Source organism: Meleagris gallopavo, chromosome 8 (genome assembly GCF_000146605.3).
Source record: "Meleagris gallopavo isolate NT-WF06-2002-E0010 breed Aviagen turkey brand Nicholas breeding stock chromosome 8, Turkey_5.1, whole genome shotgun sequence".
Lineage (NCBI taxonomy): Eukaryota > Metazoa > Chordata > Aves > Galliformes > Phasianidae > Meleagris > Meleagris gallopavo.
Window position 1 is genome coordinate 14,608,718 of NC_015018.2, and position 27,843 is coordinate 14,636,560.

At 36.2% G+C, this 27,843-nt stretch overlaps 1 protein-coding gene across 1 annotated transcript in view; it reads right to left on the reverse strand.

Moving 5' to 3' along the window:
- The window catches only part of ADK (adenosine kinase), a 255,177-nt gene that overhangs the window by 132,816 nt on the left and 94,518 nt on the right, over positions 1-27,843 (reverse strand). The window contains exons 4-5 of the mRNA XM_010714373.3: positions 14,371-14,543; positions 10,568-10,676 (exon numbers count right to left, since the gene is read on the reverse strand). Coding sequence (XP_010712675.1) covers positions 10,568-10,676; positions 14,371-14,543 — 282 coding nt within the window. The remainder of the gene's footprint in view (positions 1-10,567; positions 10,677-14,370; positions 14,544-27,843) is intronic.

Here is a 27,843-nt window from a genome sequence, read left to right on the forward strand (position 1 = left end):
TATTTCCTCTATTTGTCTCTTTATGATTTTATGACTCTTTATAATGCTTAGCCTCTACTTTTTGCAAAACACCTCACTGTTATTCAGCACCAATTATATTCCATATGGTCCTAAAAAGACATGTTCAGAGGCATATGCTGAGGCATATTTCATGCTAAATACTGTTAACTGCTGTTCTCCACCATTTTCAAATTTGCAGGGAAGTATTGTTATATTGCATCCGGCAATACCATAATTGGCAAGAAAAACTGATTAGGAAAACAAGTAGAACTGTACAGCTTCAGTAACTTTGGTGTAAGAACAGATAACGAGGAATATTTACAGGACTTCAAGGTCTAAAGAAAAACTAGTGATTTACAAAGGACTTAGCAGTATCTATGGACCACAAGGATAAAGGTATATTTATCTTTATGGACTAGTATTTATTAAATGATTATGCCAGAATCATTGCATTATTCAAAAGCAATGAAAAGAATTTTGTCCTTAACCAACATAGCCTATACAACAAACACTGTGGTGCTAGCACAACTGATTTGGGAAAGTATGAGCATTTCCCCTGGCACAGCAGCTGTTATAAAACATCACTACATCAAGGCGCTTATGCCAGAGATAAGTGTATAATTCCTGCTTTTCCACAGCATCTGCATCGGCAAAATCCTTCTTTCGTGGACAAAATCTGAATGCCCTAAGCTTTTGGTTAAGTCAAACATTTGCAAGGATTATTAGGCCTGTCTGCTACCGTAATGGTCTGGGTATGTCTTAGATAACAACAGTATCTACCTCTATTTGTAAACCGTTTTAGAAAGTTGTTTTGAAACACCACTTATTACTCATTTATGGAATTTAGTATCTCCTTAAGTTTATTTCAAGTAAGAAAAGGAAAAAAAGAGGAAAAAAGGATCTTCTATCCTTGTACCAACTCAGCCTGATCCAAAGGTGACGCAGTGCATTGCTGATTGGGCATTACACCAACAACTAAAAGGATTAGAGCCACTCCACAAAATCTGATCAGCCCTGTATGGTTCCATTCTTTTAAAATAAACAGTCAAACAAACAAACAAAGAAACCCCAACAACTCAAATACCACAAATATCTCAACAAAAGCAGATCCTCCCTGAGAAATCGGGCAGGTCTTTTTCTTCCTTTGCACAAAGGCCATTCCAGGATTTATCTTAGGACTTGGAGCTTCTTTCAAATGCTGGAATCAGTCAATTCCTTTTTCAAATGAACCTGAAAACAAATAAGACTGGCTGGACTCAGCCCTCCTGCCTCTTCAAGAGCAAAAGAAGCTACTACAAGGTTATAGAAAGCACTTAACATGTAATCACTGAAAACCCATATGCAAATATTTTTGGGAAATGCTTTTCTTTCCCTAGTACACAGCTGACATGCACAACATGGTACCTTAAAATTTACTTGATGCAAATATTTAGCATATGGATAAGCTGTGCTGTAAAAACAATGTCACTTCTTAAGCTAATTGTTATTTGTAGAATCAAAAAGGGGACTTCAGGTTTCTATTCTGCTTGTGACCCCTGCTATTTTAAAACACCTTTGATCCACAATGCAGAAGGAAGCCATTCTGTATGACTTAGTTTGTTAGCGAAAAAGAAACAATATATGAATGATCTAATACTACATAAACATATTTTAAAGTTTCTAAAATTTGAATGCAAAAGCTGCTGCCTCAGAAATAACAAGCACAAATGTGATCATTTCAGAGCACTCATTTCAAAGTGAAGCTTTGAAATGCTTAAAACATGGCTTAAAACTTCAATGTAAATGATTGCGGAGTACTGAAAATATTGCACATTACAGATAAAATCAACTGGAAATATATTGTCTGTATTTCCCCACATTCTAGGATGTATTTTTGTTTTCTTTTATCAAAAAAATCAGTAATAACTTTCTGCAGAAAATAAAGGATTTGTGTTTAAACAATGGCACTATTGCTATTACACATTCAAATGCTAAATGAAACTGCAATTTCAAGCTCAGATCAAGTAGTAGGCTACCTTGAATAGTTCAGCTCAGCTCCCAAGTTGAACATATACACACACAGTTTTCACACACAAAAACATTTTCTTCATGTAAAAGAACACAACTGCTAGTTTATATACAGGTGTTGTTTTTCATGTGGCAGCACATGACAGAGACACAAAGAACACATGCTCTGGGGTTACGCAGCCTATGATGCATCCATTCACTAAATTAACCAGCTCCTTTGGAAGGTAGGTGGAATCCTAGATTTCAATCAGTGGTATTGTATAATCAATGGATATACAGATGGTATATGTATAATCAGTGGATATACAGATGGTATGGTATATCCAGGAGCTAATGTAATTTTTATATTGGAATAAGGAAAGGAAGTCACTCACTCTATCCTGAGCTCACAAGATGGACTCCAGTGGAGCAGATCTCCAGAGAGATCCTTCCCACTGGCAGTCAGCTCTTAAATGGGTCTAGGAGAGGTGGAGCCAGGCTCCACCCCTTCCTGCAGCACAGGTGCATTGCCTTCACCTGTGCTCAGGTGGCTGACTCATTGCTCGCCTCAGGTGATTAATCAGAGGTTCAGGCCGTGATTCAGCAGCCCGATACAGGAATACAGAGTGATAATGACCAACTTACTATAAATTTTGGATCGATCAAAATAAGCAATGGTTGCTTACAGTTTAGTCTGTAGAACCATCTTAAATCGACCATTTTTCTTCAAACTTACCACAGAAATAATGAAAACAAGAGTAATTCAAGACAGAACCAATACTGCTTCATTCTGGGCTTCCAACTCCTAGATTTGATGGTGCTTTAGTTTTGAGATTTTGCTCTAACAAAGCTGACATAGTAACAAACAAAAATTATTGTGCTCTTGTAAAGATGGCATCTAATGAAGACAGACATCCAAGAGGACCTCCAGTAAAGATCTCCTGTCAAATTGGCTCACCTCACCCCTTTGAGTCTGAAGGCTTCCCTTTTACATTTACATTTAAATAGTGTGTTAAGCCTGCCCAGACTACATATACAGGGGGCTGGGTGCTCCTACACGCAGTCACCAGGGAGCTGGCAGATCCCTAACCACAGCAACAGAGCTGGCACCGCTGCCCACACCATTGCACCACCGCGCCAGACACCGCCAAGAGCCTGATTCAGTGTTTCAGCAGATTTACAAATTCTGCTAATGGAGTAAAAGCATGCCCTCCCCCTTCATTTTTCCCTAAAAAGCAATATACTTTTAAAAGGCTAATGCAATCACAAGCATTATGTCAATGAAAATTACATGCTGGGTTTATCTCTGTAGGTATCTGTCAAATGCAAAGCACACACAACATCTTCAGCGTAATAATGATGTTTTATCATTTTAATTACAAACACTTTGAAAAAAATCCCTAAAGTGTACCAATTCGGGTGGTCTGAATTAACAGTAGCTTGATAGCCCAAGGGTAGCAAAAATAGATTGAGCTACCAAATTTCATAGTAGTTATAGCAGCTGTCTTCTTGCCTCAGGGAACCTGGGTATTTAACAAAGCAGACAGCTTGCATTGGCATCTGATTAGTAATGTGTGTATTGTTGGATGGAATATGCGCGGCTCTTTTGTTTCGCTGTTTGATTAGGAATTTGTAGAGCAGAGGTATTACTTAGCTTTTACAGTTCAGCTTCTGTATGTTCACTTACAGGTGCTGCAAAAGGATATTTCCTTGTTTACCACTTGCTGCAAGTACGGAATATTGTCTCGAAAGTGATCGATGAAACATGACAGGATTTAAATGTCAGGGTCAGACTCCTCCCCATTTCCGTGCCAAAATTTTGTTGAACCAACTGGGTAAATATTTCTAATTGGGGAGAAAACTGAGGAAGGTGAAAGCCTGTTCTTACCTCACCATAAAATATACACATTACTTGGAACGAAAAATTATCTTAAAATATTATTTATTCCACTTTAATTTAGGGGGGAAAATTTCACAAAAGAAGCCTCACAGGGAGAATCCAACCATTAGGGCTCGGGGAGAGAAGAATTGATTTTTATTTTTCTACTCCTCCAGTAGCCTGACAGCTTGGATAACCACCAAGAGCAAGAGAAGCTCTAGATCTGATTAATAGGAGAAATCTTAGTTAACATGCTTTATCTAAAATGGCTTGATCTCAGGGAATAACCTCAGCTCAAACAACAATATTACTGTGAGCTTTGCGTTTCATCTTCACACAGCCCAAAAAGACCCCCCACGTGGCTCTTCTCTCCTTCGTTCTTTAAGTATACATCACAAATTATTGGGGCTTGTTGGCAGAGTTCAAATCACTGAACTCATTGCAAATAGTCTACTTCAGCTAGAAGTACATTCTTTTACTCTATCAAATCCATCTGAGGTAATAAGACTTGATGTTTTATTCAACAGAGCTAAGGAAAATTGTTGCACAATAGGTTAATTCAAAATGGCAGCATAGAAAATGCATCTGTCAGTGGGGATCAAATTACAGGGCAAGCTCCTCTCAGTGCTTAGAAAAACAAGTCTGCAGTTCTACAGATTATGTGCATGTGTGTGTTTAAAGGGGTGGGAAAGGAGCTAAATATCTGAACTAACCTCCAATTAAAGTCAATCATAAAAACAGCCAATTTAATGAGTACGAATTTCTTTGGGTAATTATAACACCAACCACTTTTTTTCTCCCTCTCTTTTAAATCTGTAATTCTGCCTTCTTGTTACTGCTTGCTTTGTCATTAATCGCCTCAGGAACTTGATTTCCTAGCAACAGACTCTGCCACCAAACGTTTGGCTCCTGTTCAACATTTTCTTTGTGAAAAATGGCACTGCTATTGCCGCCTGGCTGTTGCAGCGGGGCTGGCTGTGTAAGTGCTCTAATAATGCATTCTTCTAAAAAAAATAAAATAAAATCACATGATAAAAGGAGCAATGACTGAGCGTCACTAATTACTGTGCTGAAGAAGTTTATCTGCAATTTAAAGGCTACTGGGGTAGGAGGAGAATGACAGGAGATGAAACATTTATTCTTCATTTAAATAAATGTAATTAGTAACAGAGGTGAACATTCAGAAATAAATATTTTTACTATGTTAAACAGATTCTCGCTAATTTTCTATTACACAGAAAGGAAGTACAATCTGTCTTATAATCTCATGATGCACTATTCTCCATGAAGTACCTGTGTCCATCTTAAAGTAATGACATTCTGAAGAGCAAAGTATGCAAAAAATAAAAATCGGTTTTTGAATTCAGTTTCCCAAGTTACTTGAGAAAACACTGAGAAAACTATCTATGCATGAGCAGTCACACTTGAAATGGTAGTGTAAGGCACATCCAACTCTAAATACATCACAGAATGACAAACTATCATCAGTAGGGAAACAAAGGTTTGTGGGTTTTTTTTTCTTCCATTTAGATCAGTAACTAAAACCTGGGAATTTCTGTATTTATGCAAAATTATTTTCTTCCCTGTATAAGTTTAGAAGAAAGAAAATTGGCAGATTTGCTTCCTGCTTAGATAGAGAATCTGATCAATTTCTTTCTAAATTTGTCACACATCTGTAATTCCCAGCAAACGCAATTCCTCAAGATGGCGGTTTTCAGAAAGGCAATGATATCTGAGAGGCCAGTAAATGATGACCCAACTAACTTGCTAGATGCAGCTTCATCTTTATGGCAAAGTAAGACATTCAGAACTGTGTATTTTCCTGGCCATAAAACCAATTCATTATTGTGAGAAATAGTTTTGCATGTCAAATGACATACATTCTGATGCTAGAGCACTACAGCAAAAGTTATCAATGGTGTAAATAAAAAAAAAAAAAAAAAAAAAAGCTATTGTGGAGTTATTCAAACAAATGACTTTTCAGGGGATATTTTGATTCCTGCCAGTGTCTGTCTCCCCCATTTCCCATGATGCACACACAGACCCAGCGCATTTCAAAGAAAAAAAAAAAACTATCACAATCCGTTGTAAATTATCATACTCATCATAGCAGTAAATTACAATAAAAATGCCTTCATTGCACATGCCTCTGAAAGGAGGAGACAGCACAAAAGAAATTTCATTTATACTTACATTGTTATAATAATCAGTATTTTTTCTCAAGTAGAATAGCCAAAACCCATGTAAAATACAGTAAAATGTTATTTAAGCTTTGCTACACATTGCTGACTTTGAACTTATGTTTTGACAGACTCGTGTTGAAACCAGATAATTCTGCCATCAAGCCCACTACACCACCACAGCATCTCTCTGCTTAGATAAGCACTTAAGTATTAAAAGAAAATAAATATAAAAATACCACAATATTTGCTGAAACATACCAGAGTGCTTGGAGATTTAAAAACTTATACTCCAGCAGTGCTATGTTGAGTTCATTATCACATGTTGCAATACCTAATATTCCCTATGTGAAACATAGCCTAAGACCAGAATACATGCTCTTGATCAGAACTATCATTAACATCAAGTTAAACTACACTTGCCATTGACTCTGAAAATACAAAAGAGATGCTGAAGGTGGTGGATGTAATTTAACTGCAGGCAAACAAATCTAACTGGTATTACAACATTTTATACTCAGTGCCGTGCAATTGAAAGACATCACTACTGAGAAATTTCTATTATTTGCTGCACAAAAGTAGTAAAAAACAATAGTTTAAACTTCTACAGATTGTGAAATAACAACAGTCCACATGAAGATGACTGAATGAAAGCATTGCCTTCTCTGAGTAAAATACTGTAGGATGATACGGAAAGAGAGCAGCCCAAAATTCAGCTGCATAGAAATAAGTCTTAGGACTACAAAAAAGTTTAATTGCTCCTTTAGTCTCTACCTACAACAGCTAGTGCAGAAACAGGTTCTCAGGCATTGTAAAAGCAAAAAGCAAACAAAAGTGAACATAATGCAAACAATGAAGTGCAGGAACAGTCCCAAGTCCCTTTTATGAACGTAGAGGAGCGTGAACATCAGCAATGTCATAGCCACCAATGCCATATCAAAGTGTATGTAGATACTACCAAAAAACCTTTGAGACACATCACATATAAAAATATACACAAACACCAACTTTTTAGTATATAAACTATAGCCACAAATTCAAAGACAGTCTATAACCAAAAACCTACTAATTTACTTTGTATTACAAAACCATATCTTTCACCAGCAGACAATCTGGTTGATTCCCTGTAAAGATCTGATTGATTTGGGGAAGCTACTACAGCAGTCTGTGGGAGTGTTTCATGCATCTAATGACTTCACATGAACGTATTAAACAAATGCAGGCTTGAGTAAAGCTAAATAACTGGGAGAAGTAAGATGACTAACTGAAACAAGAGCAAAATACATCCAGAAGCACCGCATTTACAGCAATAGGGCTCAAATACAGACGGAAAGTGAAAATTCAGCTGTCTGTATAAGGCAGTATCATTTGTTGCTGAGAACGTTTCACAAGATTAAGCGCAGCATTTTTTATAGAGGAAAGCATTTTTTTCTTTTCCATTTTCTTCCTGTTATAAAATGACAAGTGCCAAATTTCTTACTAACATGGAGGTGCTAACTGGAGTCAAAAGACAACAACTAAAATTCTCCTTAGTTTTTCTGCTATCTTAGGTAACCTTTACCAAGCAATTTATTTATTTATATAAAAATCATACACAAAACACAACTTGAGATTATTTTTATGCCAGGTTGTGTCCCATTCACAATTTCAGAATCAGAACAACAATGCTTAGTGCTATCATAACCTTCAATTTATTCTGAAATAGGGGAAATCTCTAGGAAAAGATTTTCTAGGCCCAGTAGGAACTACATAAAATCCCTAGCAGCAAATTCTAATCAGGCACCAGCAGTACAGCTAGTTGATCCACAACAAAATGAATTTGACAGACCAGAAGATACAATGTCAATGGCAGAAATTACTGCAAGTATATGAATAATATCTGGAAAAGGGAAAGAAATCGCATAGAGTTTGACAGTACACGTAATCTACCTTAAGAGACACAACACCAAGTAATTTTAAGGGATTAAAAAACACTTTTAAAGTTTACTGTTTTTGCATAAGCTAGGGCAGTCCTTCTGCATTTTGCTTCTATCTGTGATTTACAGGGTTCTATTCTTTGCTGTCTTTCTCCAATTTGTCTGCCGGATCCGATTACCAGATGGCTAAAATAAAGGTATTGTGTTCATTCATGGTAACAGAAGTTGTCTTTAAGGGTTCTGTCATGGGTTCACTATCTTTTCCTTTGTACCTACCCCCTCTGTGAATTGATTACATTTCAGAGCTAAGTTTCATCTGAGGGCCATTCTGCTGAAAGCTGCATTGAAAAGCATATTATCTATCCTAGCAAGCACATACAGATGACCACAGGATATCTCAGACTTGTCCTAAAGCAACAACTGGCCTACTCTGCCAAGAAAATAGCTTGTTTGATAATCTCAGAACAAGGATTTCCAGAAAAATTATCTGTCACTAACACATACGGTAATGCAATCCGGGAAATAGGTGACGCTGGGATAGAAAGACGGAAATAAAAAACGACGTAGGCACAGTGCAGAGCCAGAAGAGGTAACAAGACTCAAGTGCAGACAGACACAACAGTGAGCAAATTAATGACCGAAAGAGCAGCAGGAGTGCTAATTGTTTGTGATGTGGATTTGTTTAATCCCATTGACCACTACAAACCTGTGAGTAAAGAAGTTAGAGGAAAAAAAAAGTGTTCAGCTGTACATGCTCTCCTTTATTTTACGTTAAGGCACATGTGCAATCTGTAATCTGAAGTGATAACACTGTCCTAGAAATCTCTTAAATGAACCCAGCCTTGAGTGCAATTGCTACTGGTGTGAACCAGGTTCTTCACCCAGCAGATATCCTCTTGCAAGCAGATGTTTTCTTAATATGAAGTCAATTTAGCAAATACTTAATATATTAGCACTTGGGTGTTATTTATCCACTAATACATGTACATTCTGGATTTTATTTTCCAGATAATACAATAATTCTAAATCTCTTGGTCATAAGACAGGGTATCACCCCCCCAAAAAAACAAAGCACTTTTAATACATATAGAAATCAGTAGAAAGCATTACTGAGTCAAAATTAAAGGGACCAAATGGATAGAACACAGTAGACTGGCTTTGGAACTAAAATAAGATCAAAGTTATACCTTAAGGGGAAAAAAAAAAAAAGAACTTATTTTCACTTAATGTAATTTTTCTCAGTGTCCTAAAGCATTTCCACTAAGTTTATTTATTTATTTATTTATAATCATATACCGATAATTTGAGTAGTAATTATATATAAACACAGTAATGAAAAATAGTAAATAAAAGCTTTGGGCAGCATGCTAATGTTTCTTCAGGTAACATTCATTTTGCTACATTTAACAACACTTTTAGATTTCCAGTATTTTTTACCCAATAGCATTAACTCCTAAGCATAGCATTTGGAACAGGATGAGGAATAATTATTGAAAAATAGACATAGAACACTTAAAAAACAGAAATAAAAAATGAGCAAAGCATTAATGTTTTGTTTTTTTTTCCATGAACTGCAGCACATATGGCAACAGCAGCAGGATGTATTTTCTTTGTATACTGAGAAGGTTATAAGTATTTTTTGACAGTTTATAAAGGGGCAGTCTTGGCCGTACACAAGAATCAATAACAACCATGTAGAGCCTACAGCAGTGCAAACTAACAGGCTGTAGGAGACATTAACACTAGCTAAAAGAAATAACTCTATTTTCAATGAACTTGTTCCTCTTGGATAATCAATTTTTTACACTTCTTACCAGCTGTTCCCACATAGCTCAGGTAGCGGAATGGAAGCAGCTGTCATACAGAATCCATATATTACATGCACATTATGAGGTTTTAATCTGTCATACATGTTTTACGTTTGTTAATTTTGGTCAATCATATCAACTTGAGAGCAAAATCAAAACAAATCCACTGCTTCTGTTTAAGCAAGATGTAATTTAAACAAATGCAGTAATCTGGCTTGATTCATTCTAGAATGGCAAATAAATATTGTGAATTTACTAATGTCCTATACTTAAAATCTCTTTATTTCAGAAATAAGATTTCATCATTTAAACCAGTTTACACCACCATCCAAATTCAAGAGGTTTATCACAATCATTGTTTCTGAAATACTGAGTTATAAAGGTGCCATAGTAATTGCTATGGAATAAATAGCAATTAAGATTGTTCACACAAATAAGCTCAAACTGTTTGCAGTGAATAATTATGCTAATAGTGTTTTTCTACATCATTTGTGCATCCTTCACAACAATTTACAAGTAAATGTGAAATGTAAATTTGATGCACGACTACAAAAGCTCTGAAAATATATTTAGTTGTTATAATTTTTCCCACTAATTCAAGAAAGCACACAACTAAATGATTCTTAAATGTTTTTACATTTAAATTTAAAGAAATCGTGCTATGATGAAATTGGAGCAGACATTTTCTTTCATGTTTATAAGAAATCATCCTAAATCCATGCAATAGGCATGGTTGTTGCTTAAATCTCTTTAATGCCATAACTCAAACTTTCAAAATTTGAAAGAAGCTGAACTTACTGCTATGTAATAAACTTTGGCTTTTTCCACCAACTTCCAGTTCTTCTCCAAATCAAGATGCTTTTCCTTCTTGTAGCAATTAGCAGCAGCAAGGTTAGCTACAAGTGACCTAAAAGAGATTAAAAGCCTGGCATTAGATCCTCCTTAACTAATACTACTGCAAATTTCTCAAAGATCAAAGATCCTTACAGGAACATAAAAAAGAACAACAGAAACACAATAAAATGGATATACTTCGTTGTTTCATAATAATTCCTTTAAATGATATTTAAAATATAATTTTATTAAATAATATATTTTAAATCCATGTACATAGTTTACATAACACTATTATATATTTTTATATGTTTTTATATACAGACACACACACACTTCCACTTGCTTACTTTTCATTTGTTTTTCCATTTCATGCTAAGTCCCTCTGCACAGTTTAGTATCTGCAGGTTTCTGCTAAATTTTTTTTCCTGGTACCTCCTAACATGCAGATTAGAGTAGCCAACTTCCTTTATGTTCTACAAAGTGTTTTCTGTCATGAGAATTAGCAAGGTTTTAAATATGTATACGTCGTGTCATTATCATTTTCCAATGAACAGTTATATTATTTTAAAAGCCGATTTGAAATTTTTCCTTGGAGTTACGTTTTCCTCTAGCAAATGAGTAAATTACTACCTGAAAAGGAGACAGGGCTTTAGACGCTCAGTTGTAAAAATCAACCAAACAAAAAACAACAGCAACAAAAAAACAACCCAAAGGCAATAAAAAAAAACAACTTTAGTTTAGCTGTGCCCTGCTAGAACATTGCTAAAAGCTCATTTGTGCTTCATTTGTTATGAATATTAAAACACAAGACAGGGGAAATCAGCCATAGATGTTATAGAGGAACTCCTAAATGCGGGTCATAAGACAGTTATTTACTACTAACTTTCAACTCTAGTGAAATTATCCCATGATATTTTATTGTGAGAAAGTTTCTAGACTTAATAGTGATGGAATGCACCTTTAAAATTAAATTGCTGCTATGATATTTAAGCACAAGAGCCCAATAACGTGTAGTTGCAGATGCAATGTACATACTGACAACTGTCCACTTCCCCAGCATGTGTACACCTGATGCTGTATGTATCACCCCTTACTACACAAACACTGCTGTAAGGCAGAGACACAGGGCAGTGTGGAATGCTACAGGCTGCTGCTACCAGAGTTTGTTACTGCCTCCAGACTGAATGCCGTGCACAGGTGTTAGGAGCTAAGTAAATGAGGAATTCTTGAAAATGTTCCACCTCGAAACAAAACAGCATCTATTCACTAACTCCATTTCTTTTTTCCTATTCAATAAAAAGCACACATCACTGGCAGTTCTTGTGAACTGAACAGATAAGGTATGCCAAAAGTAAAGCAAGGAACCAGACTAACTTTCTGTATATATTAAAATACCCAGCACAGATCTGTTTTGTTTAATACTAGGAACATTCTAGGGCCTTCTCTCTTTAATTCTGAAGTCCAAAGCCAAAGAGGACTAATGTGAGCATGGAAAATAAGACTAAGTATCCACAGCAGTACAAATAATGTGGTAAGAAGTTCTATTCTTGATGTTATCATTTCAATGACAAGAAATCTACAGAATTCACAGGAGAAAGTCAAGCAAGTTCCAGGAAGACATGTATAATTCTGGTAATACTTTGAAAATTAAATTTATAAAGCAAATTAAGCCTTCCAGCTTAATAAACTCTTAAATATCCATTAAGGCCCTAGCCGGAAAAATTCTGCCTCCGTGTGTTGCTAAGTGCAAAGAAGTTACATTCCACAAACCTTAGCAAAGACCCTGTGTTTGCTTTCACTTACCACAGATTCCTGAAGCTGTAAGCCTAACTCTCAGCGGTTACACCTAACAGTAAAGATGCCCTGCATGTGAGGCATAATAGAAGGTTGCTTCACTGAAGAAGCTTCAAGCTTTTCCAAATTAAAACTAAGCCTTAACAGAAATAGGTTCAACATAAGGAACACAAAGAAGGTAGATGTTTGTCAATTAAATATGGTAATTGGAGGCAGTTTGAGCACTTCAAGTCTGCAGCTTAGTGGAGACTCCATGCATGTGCTACTTATGAGCAGAACATACTAACTAAAGCTGCAGATTATGACAGAGCATAGGTATTACTTTAGAGTTTAATCATTTGTTACAATTTGCTTGAAAAGTTCTGAAAAAAAAAAACAAACAAACCCCTGGAGTATTGCTACGCAAGAGAGTTTAGAATTATAGTCATGAATTAGCTTAGAACTCTTCTGCAGAAAGCTTGACAGACTTAGCAGAAAAAAAATATTCATATCAGGTCATCTGAAACAGAAACACACACAGCCACTTACTGGAAAATCCATGAGTGCTATTTATTAGTTCCGAGATCTCAGAGAGACAAGAAAGCTGAATTACTTGAAGAAGGAAGTTAGCATATGTCCCATGAGGATGAGATTAACCAATAAATAGAGCTATCAAATGCAGCCAGTTAAAGAGATTCTTACAAATTGAAAAAAATGGTGAAAACCCAGTATGATCAGAGGGGAAAAAAAAGGCTCAGAATAAACTTTTTCTCATTAACAGAAAGGAGGCTGCACAATAAAGACTCTAGTGGCATCTATCAGCTACTGTTTTCCTATTCCCTACAGGTGAAATGAGTCTCTCACTTTCCCTGTACACTCTCAAGTGTGTTCTAAAACAGTGACTGAGATAAAGAAGAACCAGAGATCAGATTTCTGGTATTTGTGAAAAGATTTGAGATTGAGAGAAAAGTGTTTTATGTTAGCAAAGCAAAAATGCTGCTTAGTAAGTTAAAGAATTGCTTGCAGACATATTTATGAATAAGTTTACCTGAACTTTGAAATTCCATTGGGATCTGTGGCAAAATACATACATATTTTTTCTGAGTTCATGATGTACACCTCTTGACAATCATTACTTCATTTTCCCCACCAAGTCATCTAGGAAGTGACAATTGCTGTAATGATCCATGCTTAGACACTGTGTGACCACACAGAAAATCACAGAGCACAAGCATCTTTTACTGCTTGTCTTCTCTTTGAAGAACTAAGTATGGAAGATGAAGAGGAAACACTGTAGGTATAATTATTGCCAAAAGTCCAGATAAATGAATTAACTTCCTTTTTCCTGAGTATGAACATTCTTTCCAGAGAGTATGACATTAGGTATGACGTTAAATTGTGAGGGACAGGTTGACAAGCTGGAGAACAGGGCAGTCTGCCATTCAGTTGATCTCTAGAGGCTTGGAGAAATGGGCTGGCAAAAAAACTTGAGGGCAAATGCAGTGAAGAAACTGGGATAGAATAACTCCACGTAACAGTATATAGTCATTGACATGTTACAACACCTTTGCAGTAAAGGACATGGATATCTGGTGGTCAACACGTGGGATATGAGACAGCAACAGAAGCTTTAAAAATTGAAGAAAAACTGGTGGCTGTATCTCCCACTTCTCTGCTGTAATATAACTGCAGAGGTATATCCCTTAAGGTATATTAGCATCATCCAACCCCAAACTGCGTGCTAGGCAGCCCGGTGTTGCTTCAAACCAGTGCTAATACTTCATAGAAACACAGAATCGTAGAATTGCTCAAGTTGGAAAAGACCTTCAAGAGGTCCAACCACAACCTAACCAGACTACTGTTAACTCTAACAACCCTCCGCTAAATCATATCCCTGAGCACCACATCTGGTTTGTCATTCAAATCCAAATATTTCTAACAAGTTTTGCTCCATACATCTGTATCTTAAGAAAACATTAATGGCTCCTAACCTGTTATCACTAGTGATGCAGGCAGCACAGGTTCCTGTTGGCTCTTCACTCTGCTCATAGTAATGGGCATCCACATGAGCTTCCTCAGCCTTCTTCTTTAATATTTCTCCAAATTTATCTTTGCCAATGCACCCAAAGAAAGTTGCAGCTTTGTATGGGTTCTGAATCATCCACTGCAGATTGACAGAAAAAAAAATACAGATAGTTAACAAGCTTGATATATCATTATTTGCTACTTTTTTCCTCTCCACTCACCGTATGTGCCTAACAGAGCACTGTGGCACGTACCAATCCTACAGAACACTTCTGTGCCAGAAGTAAAAACACATGAAGTATAGTGAGGGAGGAAAGACCAGCAGCAAGTGAAGAACTGACCCTTACAGATTCTGCTGAGTGTTTAATAGCTAATAGAAAGCTTACTGAAATGGATGAAGTTCATTATAAAATAAATTTGAAATACCTTGTAAAAACATAGCAAAAAGTTCTTTAGGTCCAAAGATATGCCCCACGCTTATATTTAACCAAGTAGTAAGGTCTTTTAAAAAGAAACTTGAAGAGAAGAAAAATAAAATTTTGAGATAAGAAAAACAGTATTTGAGAAACCTAAAAAAAACCCAACATTTTGCAACATTCACAATAGGTATACAAAAACTAAACGGTGCCAGAAGTAACTATGATTCTACCATTTAATTATACACACAAAAGGAAATGTTTCCCACTCACGTTATTGAGCCACACACAAAATTATCTATCCCATATTTTAATAAGAGCTGTACTGTCACTTGAATTGTAAAGAGCATAGCATGTATATACATTGCTAAGATACCTTACTATTTTATCAGGTTTCTCTTTTATTAACGCAAAATATCTTTCAACTGTTAAGTTTGCTACTAAATTAAAATATAACATTTATCAGAAAAGAAAAAAAAAATCAAGTGTGAACTAAAAGATAAATGTGAAGAAACAATCACAGGCCCTACCCTGCTGGAGATGAGTCAACCAACTGAAGCCATTATAATCCACTCTAATTATAGTCAGAAAGCTTATCCACTCAATCTATAGTATGAATTAAAGGCTACATCAATTTACTGCTACACTAAAGCCCTACTTGTAATTGTTTCCTAATCAAGATTTAAATAAACGATAATGTCTCTATTACAAATCAGCATTAGTGGTAGCTGTGGGCTGTAGAAAGGTCAAGCAACTGAGTTACAAATACATGCTTAGTCACATCTTTATTACTTCCAGCTTCCAAGGAAAAAAAGAAATTCTTCAGTCATGCAAATTAATAAGGCAAATGGACAAATGTTGCAGAGCCTCCTTCCTGCAACCACTTAATATATTTCAAGTTTAAGATAAAAGAATTCTGTTGCCAAATGGTGCTTCATTCCATCTCTCATTCATGAAATGCACAGCACATCTATCTGCACAACTCGTGATTAATTCATATTAAGCAATCCCCTAACAAGGGAATTAGCTATAATACACTATTATTTTAAATGCATTATACAAATTTGCACATTATGCATTTAATATGTCTTAGTATGAATAATATTTTATATTTGGAGATATGGTTAAGAACAGAGTATTTAGCAAGACTAGAAATATCGTGACATACCATAAGGAAAAATGGAATTCCCATATTGGTAAGTAGTTGAAGCTTTGTGTCCTATGTTGAAAAGCATGCTTTACCCTCACTAATAACAAGAGTTAACAGAGGTCACTACAAACAGCATTTGTGAAAGCATCAGCTTTCCACAAACCCCAGTATTATTCCAAAAAAGATTTCAAAGTGCACCTTAAGCTTATAACATTTTATCAAATGATACAACTTTTCCATATTTTATATATGAAGTCTGACAACATTTGGAGCAGTAGCAAGTAATATTTCACATACATCTTTGCAAAAAAAAAAAAAAAATCCTGTTAAAATATCACAGTTTTGGCTACTGGCAGCAGCTCAATTTGAATTCAGATGTGATGCATGCAATATAAGTAATTGTCACAACCCTTAATTTAAACTCAAGTAAAGTTACCCATGTGAATCAGAGTTGCGATATGGGATATCTTGAGATGTACCTCTGCACATTGTGCAGACCACAGTGATTCTGTACATAGCCATGATTATTCGAAATACAGGGATTACCTGGTATATAGATATTCTTTTCATTTGGACATCTGAGCTAAGTTAAGCAACACTGAGGAAGATGGAAAAGCACTTCAGCAGCATTTCCGGAAAGACACTCTCTTCACAGATATCCAGCTACAACTTTTCTTCCCTTCCCTCAGTGAAAATTCCACGTATCAGCAAAGACAAAACACGGACGTGACGCTGCAAACTTATCAAAACTGAACTACAGGAACATATCTGTGGCATTCTGCTAGTTGTGCCTAACGGGATAAGCCACAGAGAACACATTTCATGCGTAAAAAAAAAACACGAGACAAAATAACATCTTCAAGGCAGACTTCAGAGTATTTTCTTTTGCATTTGACATAGGACTGTAGTCTAATTTTAAATATACTGATATGGAAAAAACAGACTTCTGTGGACCTCTTCACACATCAGTATAATTATTCTTATTGCTCGTAACATTTTGGCTGAACACTGTAAATGGGAACAGGGACTTAGTCATCAGAAGACAATTACCACCGTGAAACAATCATGCAGTATTACATCCAAGATCAAATGAAGGCCAGTAACAAACTGCACACATTGCCAGGTATATGGTTATATAATGTGTAAATTCAATTTAGAGATTTATGTGGATAGAAGATTTAATTGAATGAAAAGACTCAAGACAGAAATGGAAAATGACCCAGCTCAGCAGGCACTAGCATAATGAGTTAATTATCAAGGGTTTGGCTAGGTAGCGAGGCAGCTATTAACTTACTGTATTGACAGTCTGGTCAGGAGAGGTTGGCACCTGGCCACACCAAGAATCTTCACCATTACTCATGGGAATTTGAGGCCATTTTAGGCCCAAAGATGGAAGTGTCAAATGTAGGAGCTCATCATGAAGGAGCAAGACAGCCTTAGGTCACAAGAAAGCTCAAAATCTAGAGTGGTTTATGAAATCCAGCTTCTTTCTACATTCTGAAGTTTTCTTCTGTCAGTGCAGCTTGGACATCAGGTATACATAAGGGCAAGCCTTGACCCTGTCACTTCAGATAAGCATCCGTGGCAAAGGAAGGAAAGGGGAATTAAAACACCTTTCAGATATTCTCTTGAGTTAAACAGAGCATTTTCCTTGTATTTTTGTCGTATGCTCTCTGGTAAAAAGCAAATACTAACTTTTTTAAGACCATTTTTTTCTTGACTCCTAAGACATAATTCTGTATTAAAATTAAGATGATCTCATTGCCTCAAATTACCCATACCTACCAGCACCTTCTTCATTATGTTCAAAAACTGAAGCCAACACTGAAAGAGGCCAGCACTGGCTACTCAAGGAATCACTGGACAATGACAGAATGCTTCTCTCCTTATTTTTGTGACACTGTCATAGGCTCACAGAAACAGGAGTATCTGTCTGTTCGAGTGTCTTCATGATCAAAATTAACAAGTAAACTTCTTGGCATGCTGAAGCTACCAGAGAAGCTTAAGAACCTTTGTGTTCCAGCGAGTGGGTGGCAACTGCACAGAACAGCAACATCTTTTCTTGCAAGATGTGAACATGCTAAGAAATCTTGGTAACAAAACTTATGAAGACCGAACCGTGACTTGGTAGAGCAGTTTGGAGTTAACTATCCCACTCTCTTACATCCTCGGACTCAAAGATGTGGTACTCCTACTTCTCACTTCACTTGATTAGAAAATAGCTCTGGAAACAACTCTTCCTGGGTTCCAGAAGCACTTCAACAAGCACTAGGAGTAACTTGACTTGATCAGCTATTCAGTGCTGCCTTTGGAGAACAACAATCAACATGAGCTCAACAGATTACCTGAATTGGTGTCTTATACCCACACAATCAAAAAATGCATCTTCATGGTACTTGGAAAACATCAGTGGCCATAAAGAATTAAAAAATAAAAATAATAAAAAGAAGCAATTAGAAGAAAAAGAGAGAAAAACAAATTCTTTGATTTTTATTTCCCAAGTAATTCTATTTAGCTTGAGAACACCACTTGACACATGGTTCAGTATTCCATATCACAACAAGATCTGAATTCAAAGCTTTTCTCTACTGTTACTTAAAAGTTCACTAGAAAGGAGGACCTATACTTGAAAGGCAAAAGCAGTAAAACTAAATACTCTACCTAATTTATATCACAATCTCCGGTCACAAAGAGACGAGACTTCCCCTGCAGAAGGCAAGTTTGCTCCTGCTAGGTTTCAACATACAACCTGCTACATCTTAAATAGAAACATCATACTGAAGAAGCTTAAGACAGCTTTATAATCTTCTGATTAAAACAAAGATCCTTCAAAAAATGATTTAATATTATTCTGCCTTCATGCTTTGCTGTAGATGCCATTGACAACTGGACAACATCGATAATAGTAAGGAGAAAGCTGACAAAGCCATTTGCTATCACTCCCATGTTGCCCTCCCTCTCAACTCCTGAGCTCCTCTTTAAAGCTGCAGCCACTAGTGCATTTCCACATCTGTCAGTCATCTTAAACTATCAGTGGCAAAGCATACGAAGCTCTGCTTAGACTGACATACCTTCTGTACACAGGAACTTTTAGCTGCCTTTTTAGAGCTTAAATACCTAGGAACTGACAACACAAACGGAGGTATTACGTCCTTCATAGTGAAGGATCTTCAAAACTCATTAACACTACTGAAAGATAGACATCTGAAGTGCGTTATTTGAAGCTGGACTCTTCTCCGCATGATCTGTCAAATCTCATCTTGGTTTAAATTGCATAATAGCTATGACTTAACATGCCAGTTAAAATCTAAACTAAGCAACGCTAGCAAGATCTTAAGAAGCATTATTTTTAATAAACAGAAATGGCTTGTTTCCATACAGCAGTATCTGGAGTATCTGTTTTCCTAAAGTTAAGACAAAGTCCATACACTTTTCATCAGTTTGTTGTACTCCTAGAACATTTTCCAACATTGGCTAGCTGCGTAGTTCCTTAAAAAGCTTTTAGGAATATTCAAATAGTAAGAGAAAATAAACGACACCTCATGATGTTTCTTGCAACCACTTGAAGCAAGAAAAACTGAGAACAAAAAATCACTACATAGATCCTAAAAATGGGAAAATCTACCAATATGCAAAACAATCCTAAAAAAGACATCAAGGTCACTGTTCCAAGCGAGTGAGCTCACATTTCTTGTCAGTGATGTGACAGATCTCATGCTCAACTGGGAAGCAATACTCGGTTACTGTTACACACACTGTATCATTTCAAATCCCTGCTGTGGTGGGGCTAACCCTGGCCACCAGCTATACCTTCACCCAGTCACTCACTCACTGCTCCCCAGAGGGAAAAAGGAGATAATTGTTAAGGGCAACAGTAAGAAAAATACAGGGTCGAGATAAATAAAATTTAATAAGAAAAAAAAAAAAAGATTATCTTTTCATTCCAACACCTTTGGAATCTTTTTTTCTTTTCTTTGATGATAAACATTTAAAGACTGCAATGGCTATTATCACATAATGGCTATATAAGAAAAAAAATGGAAAAGGGAAAAATAGAGCTTATCTTTATGAAAGCAGACTTGCAAAAAGAGCCCCATGTCCTGTACAGTAATTTCTCCACGATTAGCTGAAGCTGCCAAACCTTGCATGAGGAAATGATATTGTTAAAATGCATGACAACACCCTCAAGCAACTTCCAGTCAAATGAGATTAAAGTGATAATATTTTGTAAAGGAAAGACTAGCTAAATCCTTGCACTGAGACCAATTCCTATGTCTTATCAGGATTTGCTTCAACATTTACTATCCAAATCCCTGCACAGGAATATAAGTTAGTCTTAGTGTTGTGCCTCAAGCTGCATTTTGCTGTAGCTTTTCAAATTAACATGTTTATCAAAAGGTTAATCATCCAGGAGGATTCACTTCTACATTTAAAAACACAAAGCTAACACACTGCCTCTTAACAGTCTGTCATACAAATAATGATCTTCACCTCTGCTGTTCCATTGTATTCCACTTCCTATTCTTCCCCTCTTGCCTTTCATCTACTTATCCACTGCTTTATTTTTAGTCTAGATTCTAAGCTTCTTGCCATATAAGAAAATACAACCACATTAAACGAGTTGAAGTCATATTTCAAAATTTCAGTGTGACTAGTCAAAGATAGCTCTTTCATCCCACCCCTTAAATATCAGCCAGCCTAGACTGCTATCTCTGATACTCTCTACTCTCTCACCTTCTTATCCTGTATTCCTGATGCTGCAGTTCTGCCTCTAACACCTGAAGTGCTGCAGCCTCTCCTCTGAAGTTTGATATGTGTTATTTGAGATCAAAGGCAGAAAGGCTCCTGCAACATTTTGCAAAGCACATAACAGACACTGCGGCTGGCCTCGAGTTCCTTCCCACTGCAAATCCCAGAACCTGGAGCATCACTCACCTCCTTGTTTGATCCCAGTGTGCATGCGATTCCTTCACAAAATCATGTAAAAGATTATATATCTGGTTGTGCCCATTCATCACTTGCACATTTAAATGAAGGCTATCACAATGGGAAGAATCCTAGGTCTCTTCCATGGCTGCTTCAGTAGATACAACTGCTTATTGAGACATATGCTAACATTACAAAGCTATGTACGAGGTAAGGCCTCGAGGTAAGTACCTTTATCAGTAAAAGAACTCAAAGATACTAAATTCATCATTGGTCACTGAGGAAAACGTGATAAAGTGACAGCGTAAGCATAAAAGAAGCCATTATTCTGCACGGCCAAAAGCTTTGGTGTGTTAATAAAACATATTATCATAAGCAACAAAATGCATGATCATTCTTGGGTACAATAAGACTGACTGACTGTGCAACTACACGCTGCTGCTCACTGTGCCTCAGCCTACATTGCCTGTACTGAATTAGCACTCATGGAGACGCATTTCAGAAATGCCTTAAGACTTTATACTCTTAATGGTATGTTTATTTAAGTACTAGCCTGTGAATGATATTGTTGCAAAATGACATTTTAGGAAACTTCACATATAATTTTGCATATGTATAAGCTTAAATCAAATCTTCCTTTCTGAAATGCATGCACATGTCACTCTCACTTCCTTGCAAGATGATGAGCAGTCTCAGTGAATACACCCACACACTGAATCACAGCAAAAAAATCCACAGATGAAGAGACAACTTCCATTGTCTGGCAGCGTAGAGTTCATAAAACACAAACTGTAAACAGCTGCCTATCAGCTTCTATCGGCAATGGTATCAAAAACAGATGGCAAAGGTCAAGTCAAAGTTTATTGACAATGATGAACTCTGACAGCCTCTATTAAATTACTTCTTCCTTTAAGGTGTATGTGATCAAAGCAGCAGAGAGATTTTCACTCAGTCACATAACAAGCTATTTGTTGAGATTGAAACATCTGGTCAATATCTCCTAACACTGCAATTTCATGCACAGTTAGCAATAGGGTACATTTCTTCTCTTCTTTTTTCCAGGGTCCGTAAGGGTGGCACATGTGGCTGATCATTTCATTCAGAAAGGTTTCAATTCCAGGCATTACATACAATTGTCTCTATGCTTCATAGTATTTTAAGTCTACCTACCATCGTTTTCCATCATCACTGCTGTCTGCTCTGCTCTTCTGCCATAAAAGCCCACAAATATGACAAAGCACTTAAAGCTTAACAGCTTTTGACTACTGAAGTTAGAAAGCGTTTAAAGCAAGGGAGTTTTTCAAGTGGCAGGTCTTCATCTGTCTGTTGTCAAGAATTCCCAATACGTTCAACTATTTACCAAAGTGCTCATAACACACTGTAATTTTTGTCATCACAGCAAACCCTTCATTTATGAGGCATTCCTGAGCAATTAGATATCACCCTTTTTACTAATTTACTACTACATTTAACAAACATAGCACATAACATACATTATATTTCACATGAATGTGCGGCAATTTTTAGAACTTGATGAATCATAATTCTATAGCTTAATGTGAAATAGCAAGAAAGACAACATGTTATCTATACCAAATGCTGAAAATGCTTCCTTTTAAAATGATGTATCTGTGTTGCCACAGCAACAAGTAGCGGGCAGTGTGAAATGTACTTCTCCCTTCCATTTCTGAATCCCAATCTTTTTTGTCCAAAGAAATGGGAAAGGCTAATCATGAATGTGTCTACAGAAAGTACATTTCAAAGGATTTTTCCTTACTACTAAATACCTTTCATTTTCTATTCACTTAATATTCAGCAGTGCCTCATTGTTTTGAGGAAATAGGCTATATAACCTAGATTAAAAAAAATAAATGAATCTGGGTTGTCACCTAGAAATTGATGTGTCTCCAAGATACGAGCGACGAGGCTCACAGGTAACAGGTTCCTGTTTACAGATGGTAAGCAAGCCTAAATAAGAGCCTGTCACACCATGCCACAACAGCAGACAATCAAGTCAGGAAGACAACTAATTGGCTGCCACTTAGAGCTAACTGCCCTGGTGGAGGAATTCTCAAAACAGCCAGAATCTGACTGCTTCCTTGATATGAGTGCGAAAGAGGAAATGTTCCAGGAGCAAGTTTGAGTAATGGGATTAGCAATATAAAAGAGTAAACTTTAACAAAACAAACCAAACAGAAACCAAACAAATACCAAAATAAAAAACCCAACACCCACACAATCAGAGGGTACAAAATCAGCTTAAATTCTGTTTCAAATGTACAGCAGGGCTTATAGAAAGAGTTAAAAATACAATTAAAAAATCTATTTCTCCTCTTCAGGGTTTTCCCTCACTAAACTAGGAGCCCTCTAAATAAGGAAGACAAACCTGAGAAAGGTTATATCAGGTTTAGTATAGCCACAAGGAATTAACATTTCAGGACTGGCCTCTCTATCTGTACTATCTCTGTACTCTGCCCCATGCTTCCCCTCTGTGCTGGGTGCAGAATGCCCAGCTGCCATCGCCCTCCAGCCACAAGGGCACAGCCCAGAGGCCGTGGGCACATCCTGGGGGTACCAGGCCTAGGTGGCACCATGTCCGATGCTCCTGCTTAACCACTTTTGGGAGAGATGGCACGTTGTTCCCCCACAGCAACCAGCATCATCCATTCATGTGCGTAAATGGTTTTTATTCTATTCTCCAATAACTGAGCAGTGACAATTTCATCTTTTCTATTTCCTAAGCATATAAATACTGCACTATAATCAGACCGGTTCACAAGAATTCCTTTCCTTGCTGGTTTCACCCATAACACCTTTAAATTTGCTGTGGGACACAAGCAGTATCTTTGTCAAAATCAAATCTTAAGAAGGCTTCTGTTTGTCATAAACTGTAAAGATATTCTGTTCTGATTCCCAAGATAACAGGAAAACAGCAAAATGTAATTAATCAATGTAACTTGTGATTATTTTTGAACTGATATGCTCCTTTTTTATGATAATTGTTATACCTGTAAGCAACTGAAATGATTTTTTTTCTTTAAAGCAAAATGGACAACAGAAGTCACAAATAATTACATGCAGCTGAAAGCAGCGATTGGCAATACCTGAATATCTTGGCACATAGCTCTCTGTGTGCTAAGTTCAAGTAATTTTCACAGAACAGATAATTTAGTCAGCAACTCTTGCGTACTCCTGAAAAAGGACTGCAAATTGCTCTTCAATTTGTTTTTCCTGACTTCAGCTGCAACTGAGAGACTTGACACCTGCCACGATCAGCTCAGCATCAGCACCAGTTCCCAGACCTCATCTGGCACAAGTGGAAGGAAAGGACATTTTACATTTACTAGAAAGCTGGTTTTGATTCACAGGGGAATCGTCTTCTACTGCTGGCTTCACAAATTGCACGACAGACCCAATGAACTTAATATTGCCATTTACACAATGGGAAATATTTATTTCAAACTCTAAATTCAAAATTAACAGAAAGATGCAATCAATACACGAAGCAAAAAGGAGGAGTATGCTTTCTTGGTAACTGTACAGCCCTGATCCATTTAATATTCTTTGAAAGTTTATTTAAATCGGTCAACATGAGTTGTATTTTGAAGTTAAAGATTCCTTTTCAGGTTTCCTCTGAGAAGCTGGAAAGGCAAACAGACCTGATTGTGATCTCAATTAATCCAATTCTGCACTGATGTAAATTTACTCACTTCAATAGAGTTGTGCATGATTTATGTAGATGCAAATGAGATCAAATTCAGATCAAGTATGACCCTGTATATATTATCTTTTCATTTGGTACATCAATTTATTTTTAATTTTACCTAAAGAAATATCTGCAAGCATTTGTATAGCTTCATTTCTTCAATGTTAAAAATACCAACAATAGAAAATTCAGCAACTCAATGTAATCTACAATGCATGCATGGAGTGTTCTTATCTTATTAAACCAAAACAGGATAAAAACCATCCATGTTAAGGATTGGTATCCTGTGAAAGTCACTCCTAAGAAAAAATCTCACGCAAAGTTAAAAAATAAAAGTATTGACACATCTGCATTAAAGCTTGAGTAACGGTAAAATGCTAAATCTGGAACAATTTATCAAGTATAATATGGCATATTGTGTTCTGTTGTTTTTTTAAACTGTGAAGAAAGAAAAAGAAGAATGTGTTGTATATCGAATTTCTGTAAGGATAACAAACCACAGTGAAATAGATGATAAATATCTCACTATGGTTTGTTATATATACATATGTTGCTCTGAAAGTAATGTCTCCTATTTATCTCCATGGCAGCAACAACAGATACAAAGAACATAATAATGCTGTTTCATAGAGCAACTTCTCAGCTACAAGACACCATTTTTCAACACAGTCACCAGCATTAGCTGTGCATTTTCACCAGCAACGAACAAGAGTGCATCCATTCCACACTCAAACATCTGCACCAATGGAGCTGACCCACTGTTTCACACAACTGTTATGATGGCATTGTTTCTAGAAAAATGTTGCCCACACAGCCCATCTTTCATCAGCACAAACAGAAGACACCAAATCTGGACTATGAGGTAGGTGTGGTAAGACAGTCCAGCCAAAACTGGCAATGTGCTCCATCATCTTCAAACTCTGAAATCACAGGCCAGCATAATAAAATAGGAGGTATTACTTTTGGAGCAGTCCTCACATATAAATATTAAACATATACAAATATATACATATAAATAATAAATAGAGCTTCACTTTAAAAGTAGTATTTCATTACAGCTACCACCCAAATATTCATGTGACTGAAGAGCTGCCTCATGCATTCGGAGTTGCTGAAGATCAGGTAAAACAACTCTTTAAATCACTCAAATATAAACCACAAGTGGTCCCTTACCAAGTCCTCATTCAGCAATGCACATTTCACTTAACTCATGATCCTACTAGTAGCAAGAAGTCCTTTAATTATGGACAATGAGATCATAAGTGAAAATGTACTCGTCTTCTATTATCCAAATTCACAAGGTTATGATTTTCTTATTTACATTTTTCTGTATTTTGGGATGCCAATTCACTACTAGATTTTGAAAAGTAGAATAGCTATAATTGAAGAAAGGGAGAAGGAGGAACGGCTTTTTGAATCATGCTGTAGAACCTTCATGTTACTACTAGTGTTGTAGTCTGTAACTGTTCAAAAAACAGTCAACGGAATTATCTTGTAGACAAAATTTGGAGTGACACACTCTTGGCATATACATGTCATTGAGGATACCATAGGCTACTAAAAGAGACAAATCTTCAGCTGATTCAGTAGAAATATAATAACTTCATTAATCCTTGTGTTTGATTCCCTCTTCCCTTTCTTCCCCCAGCCCAATTCCACTTTCACCCCCGTGGGCCACTCCAAACATGCAGAATTATTAACTCTTTATAATAAAACTATCATAAAGTACGTCCATCTGAGAATGTATAATAGTCCATTATTTCTTTAAATAAATATTTTTATGTATGTTTTATAGAAGCCAAAACAAAAAAAGGTAAAACAGTCTATAAATTTATTAGCACAACACAAAATCCATCATATTTAAAAGTACAAATATATAAATGTTTTTAACCTAATATCTAAGGAAAACTAATAATGAAGAGTTTGCAAACTAAAAATTGCAACTATGAACTCTTGGGATACCTTCCTTGTCAAAAAGATAGAATTGCATCCACATTTTATGGATTCTTTCTGGAGTTTTTTGGTATTGTCACTATTGCTAGTTGTTCTACTTAATTACATCATTACATGATTTCCCATGGATAACAAGTTGTAATTCCATCTACTTTATTCTCTATAGAGGCAAAGGAACACAGTAGACTAGGAGGCTGCCAAGCTAAAATGACATCCAGGGCAAATTTGTATTTGTAATACAACATTCAAGATTTGGAAATGCTGCTTAAAACAGAAGCAGGAAACTAGCTTCAGGCACTGAATGTATGAAAAAGGCAAGGACATTAGAATATCTGAAGCAACAATAAGAAAGATTATAAACTTCATTAAGAGTAGAATCTGGCCATAAATCAACTGATAGGTAAGTACAACCATCAATATCAAAATACCATTTATAATTGGTATAACAACATTTTCCTTGATATAAAAGCTAACAAATATATAAAAGGTTAACTCACTGTTTTTAATTTTCCAGAACAAATTCTTAAGTGCTTCAGGTTCTTTTAATCTAAAAGCCAGTTTTCTGCTCATACTTACAGTGTGGAACCTGACAGACTTCAGTGGGATTATACCAGTATGGATGAAAAGAGAATTTGCCACTATTATCTTGATTCTGTTAAATCGTTACATGCAAGTATGACAATTCTAGTTTTAATCTTTAGAATACAAATATATTGCTCCTCAGTGGGCTGTGAGGACATTCGTTAACAACTGTAAGGCAATTTGAAACTGAACAGATCAGATCATTGCAAATACTGGTATAAAATTACTGCCTAAGCACAGGATTTTAGTGTCAATCTCATTACTTTTTAATCCTAAGAAAATGCAACTACATTTCTTTTTCATCAATTTCGGTACAAAATCTACTTGAATAAAACCAAAACAATTTATATTAAGAGTAGCAAGCTGAAATTAAGTTAGATTGTTCATGTGTCAGGTAAAATTATTCCTGCAGATACATTATTTCAACAGTGCAGAAAGCATTTATCCCTTTATGAACATGACATAATGCACACTCTGGAAAATGCTCTAGAGACTTGATATATTTTTGTTAAATTTTTGTTGTTATTGGTTTTTTTTTGCTAGAGAAACCAAAGGTTTGTTTCTTGTTTAGTATTCTCATTAATATGGCAGGCAATGTGACCGGTCCTATTTTAAAATAGACTAAAATTGGACTAAGCAACTTGTTACAGAAGGCTAAAGGCAGCCCATCTCTGGCAGCAGGTCATCTTTGCAGATATTCTAATGC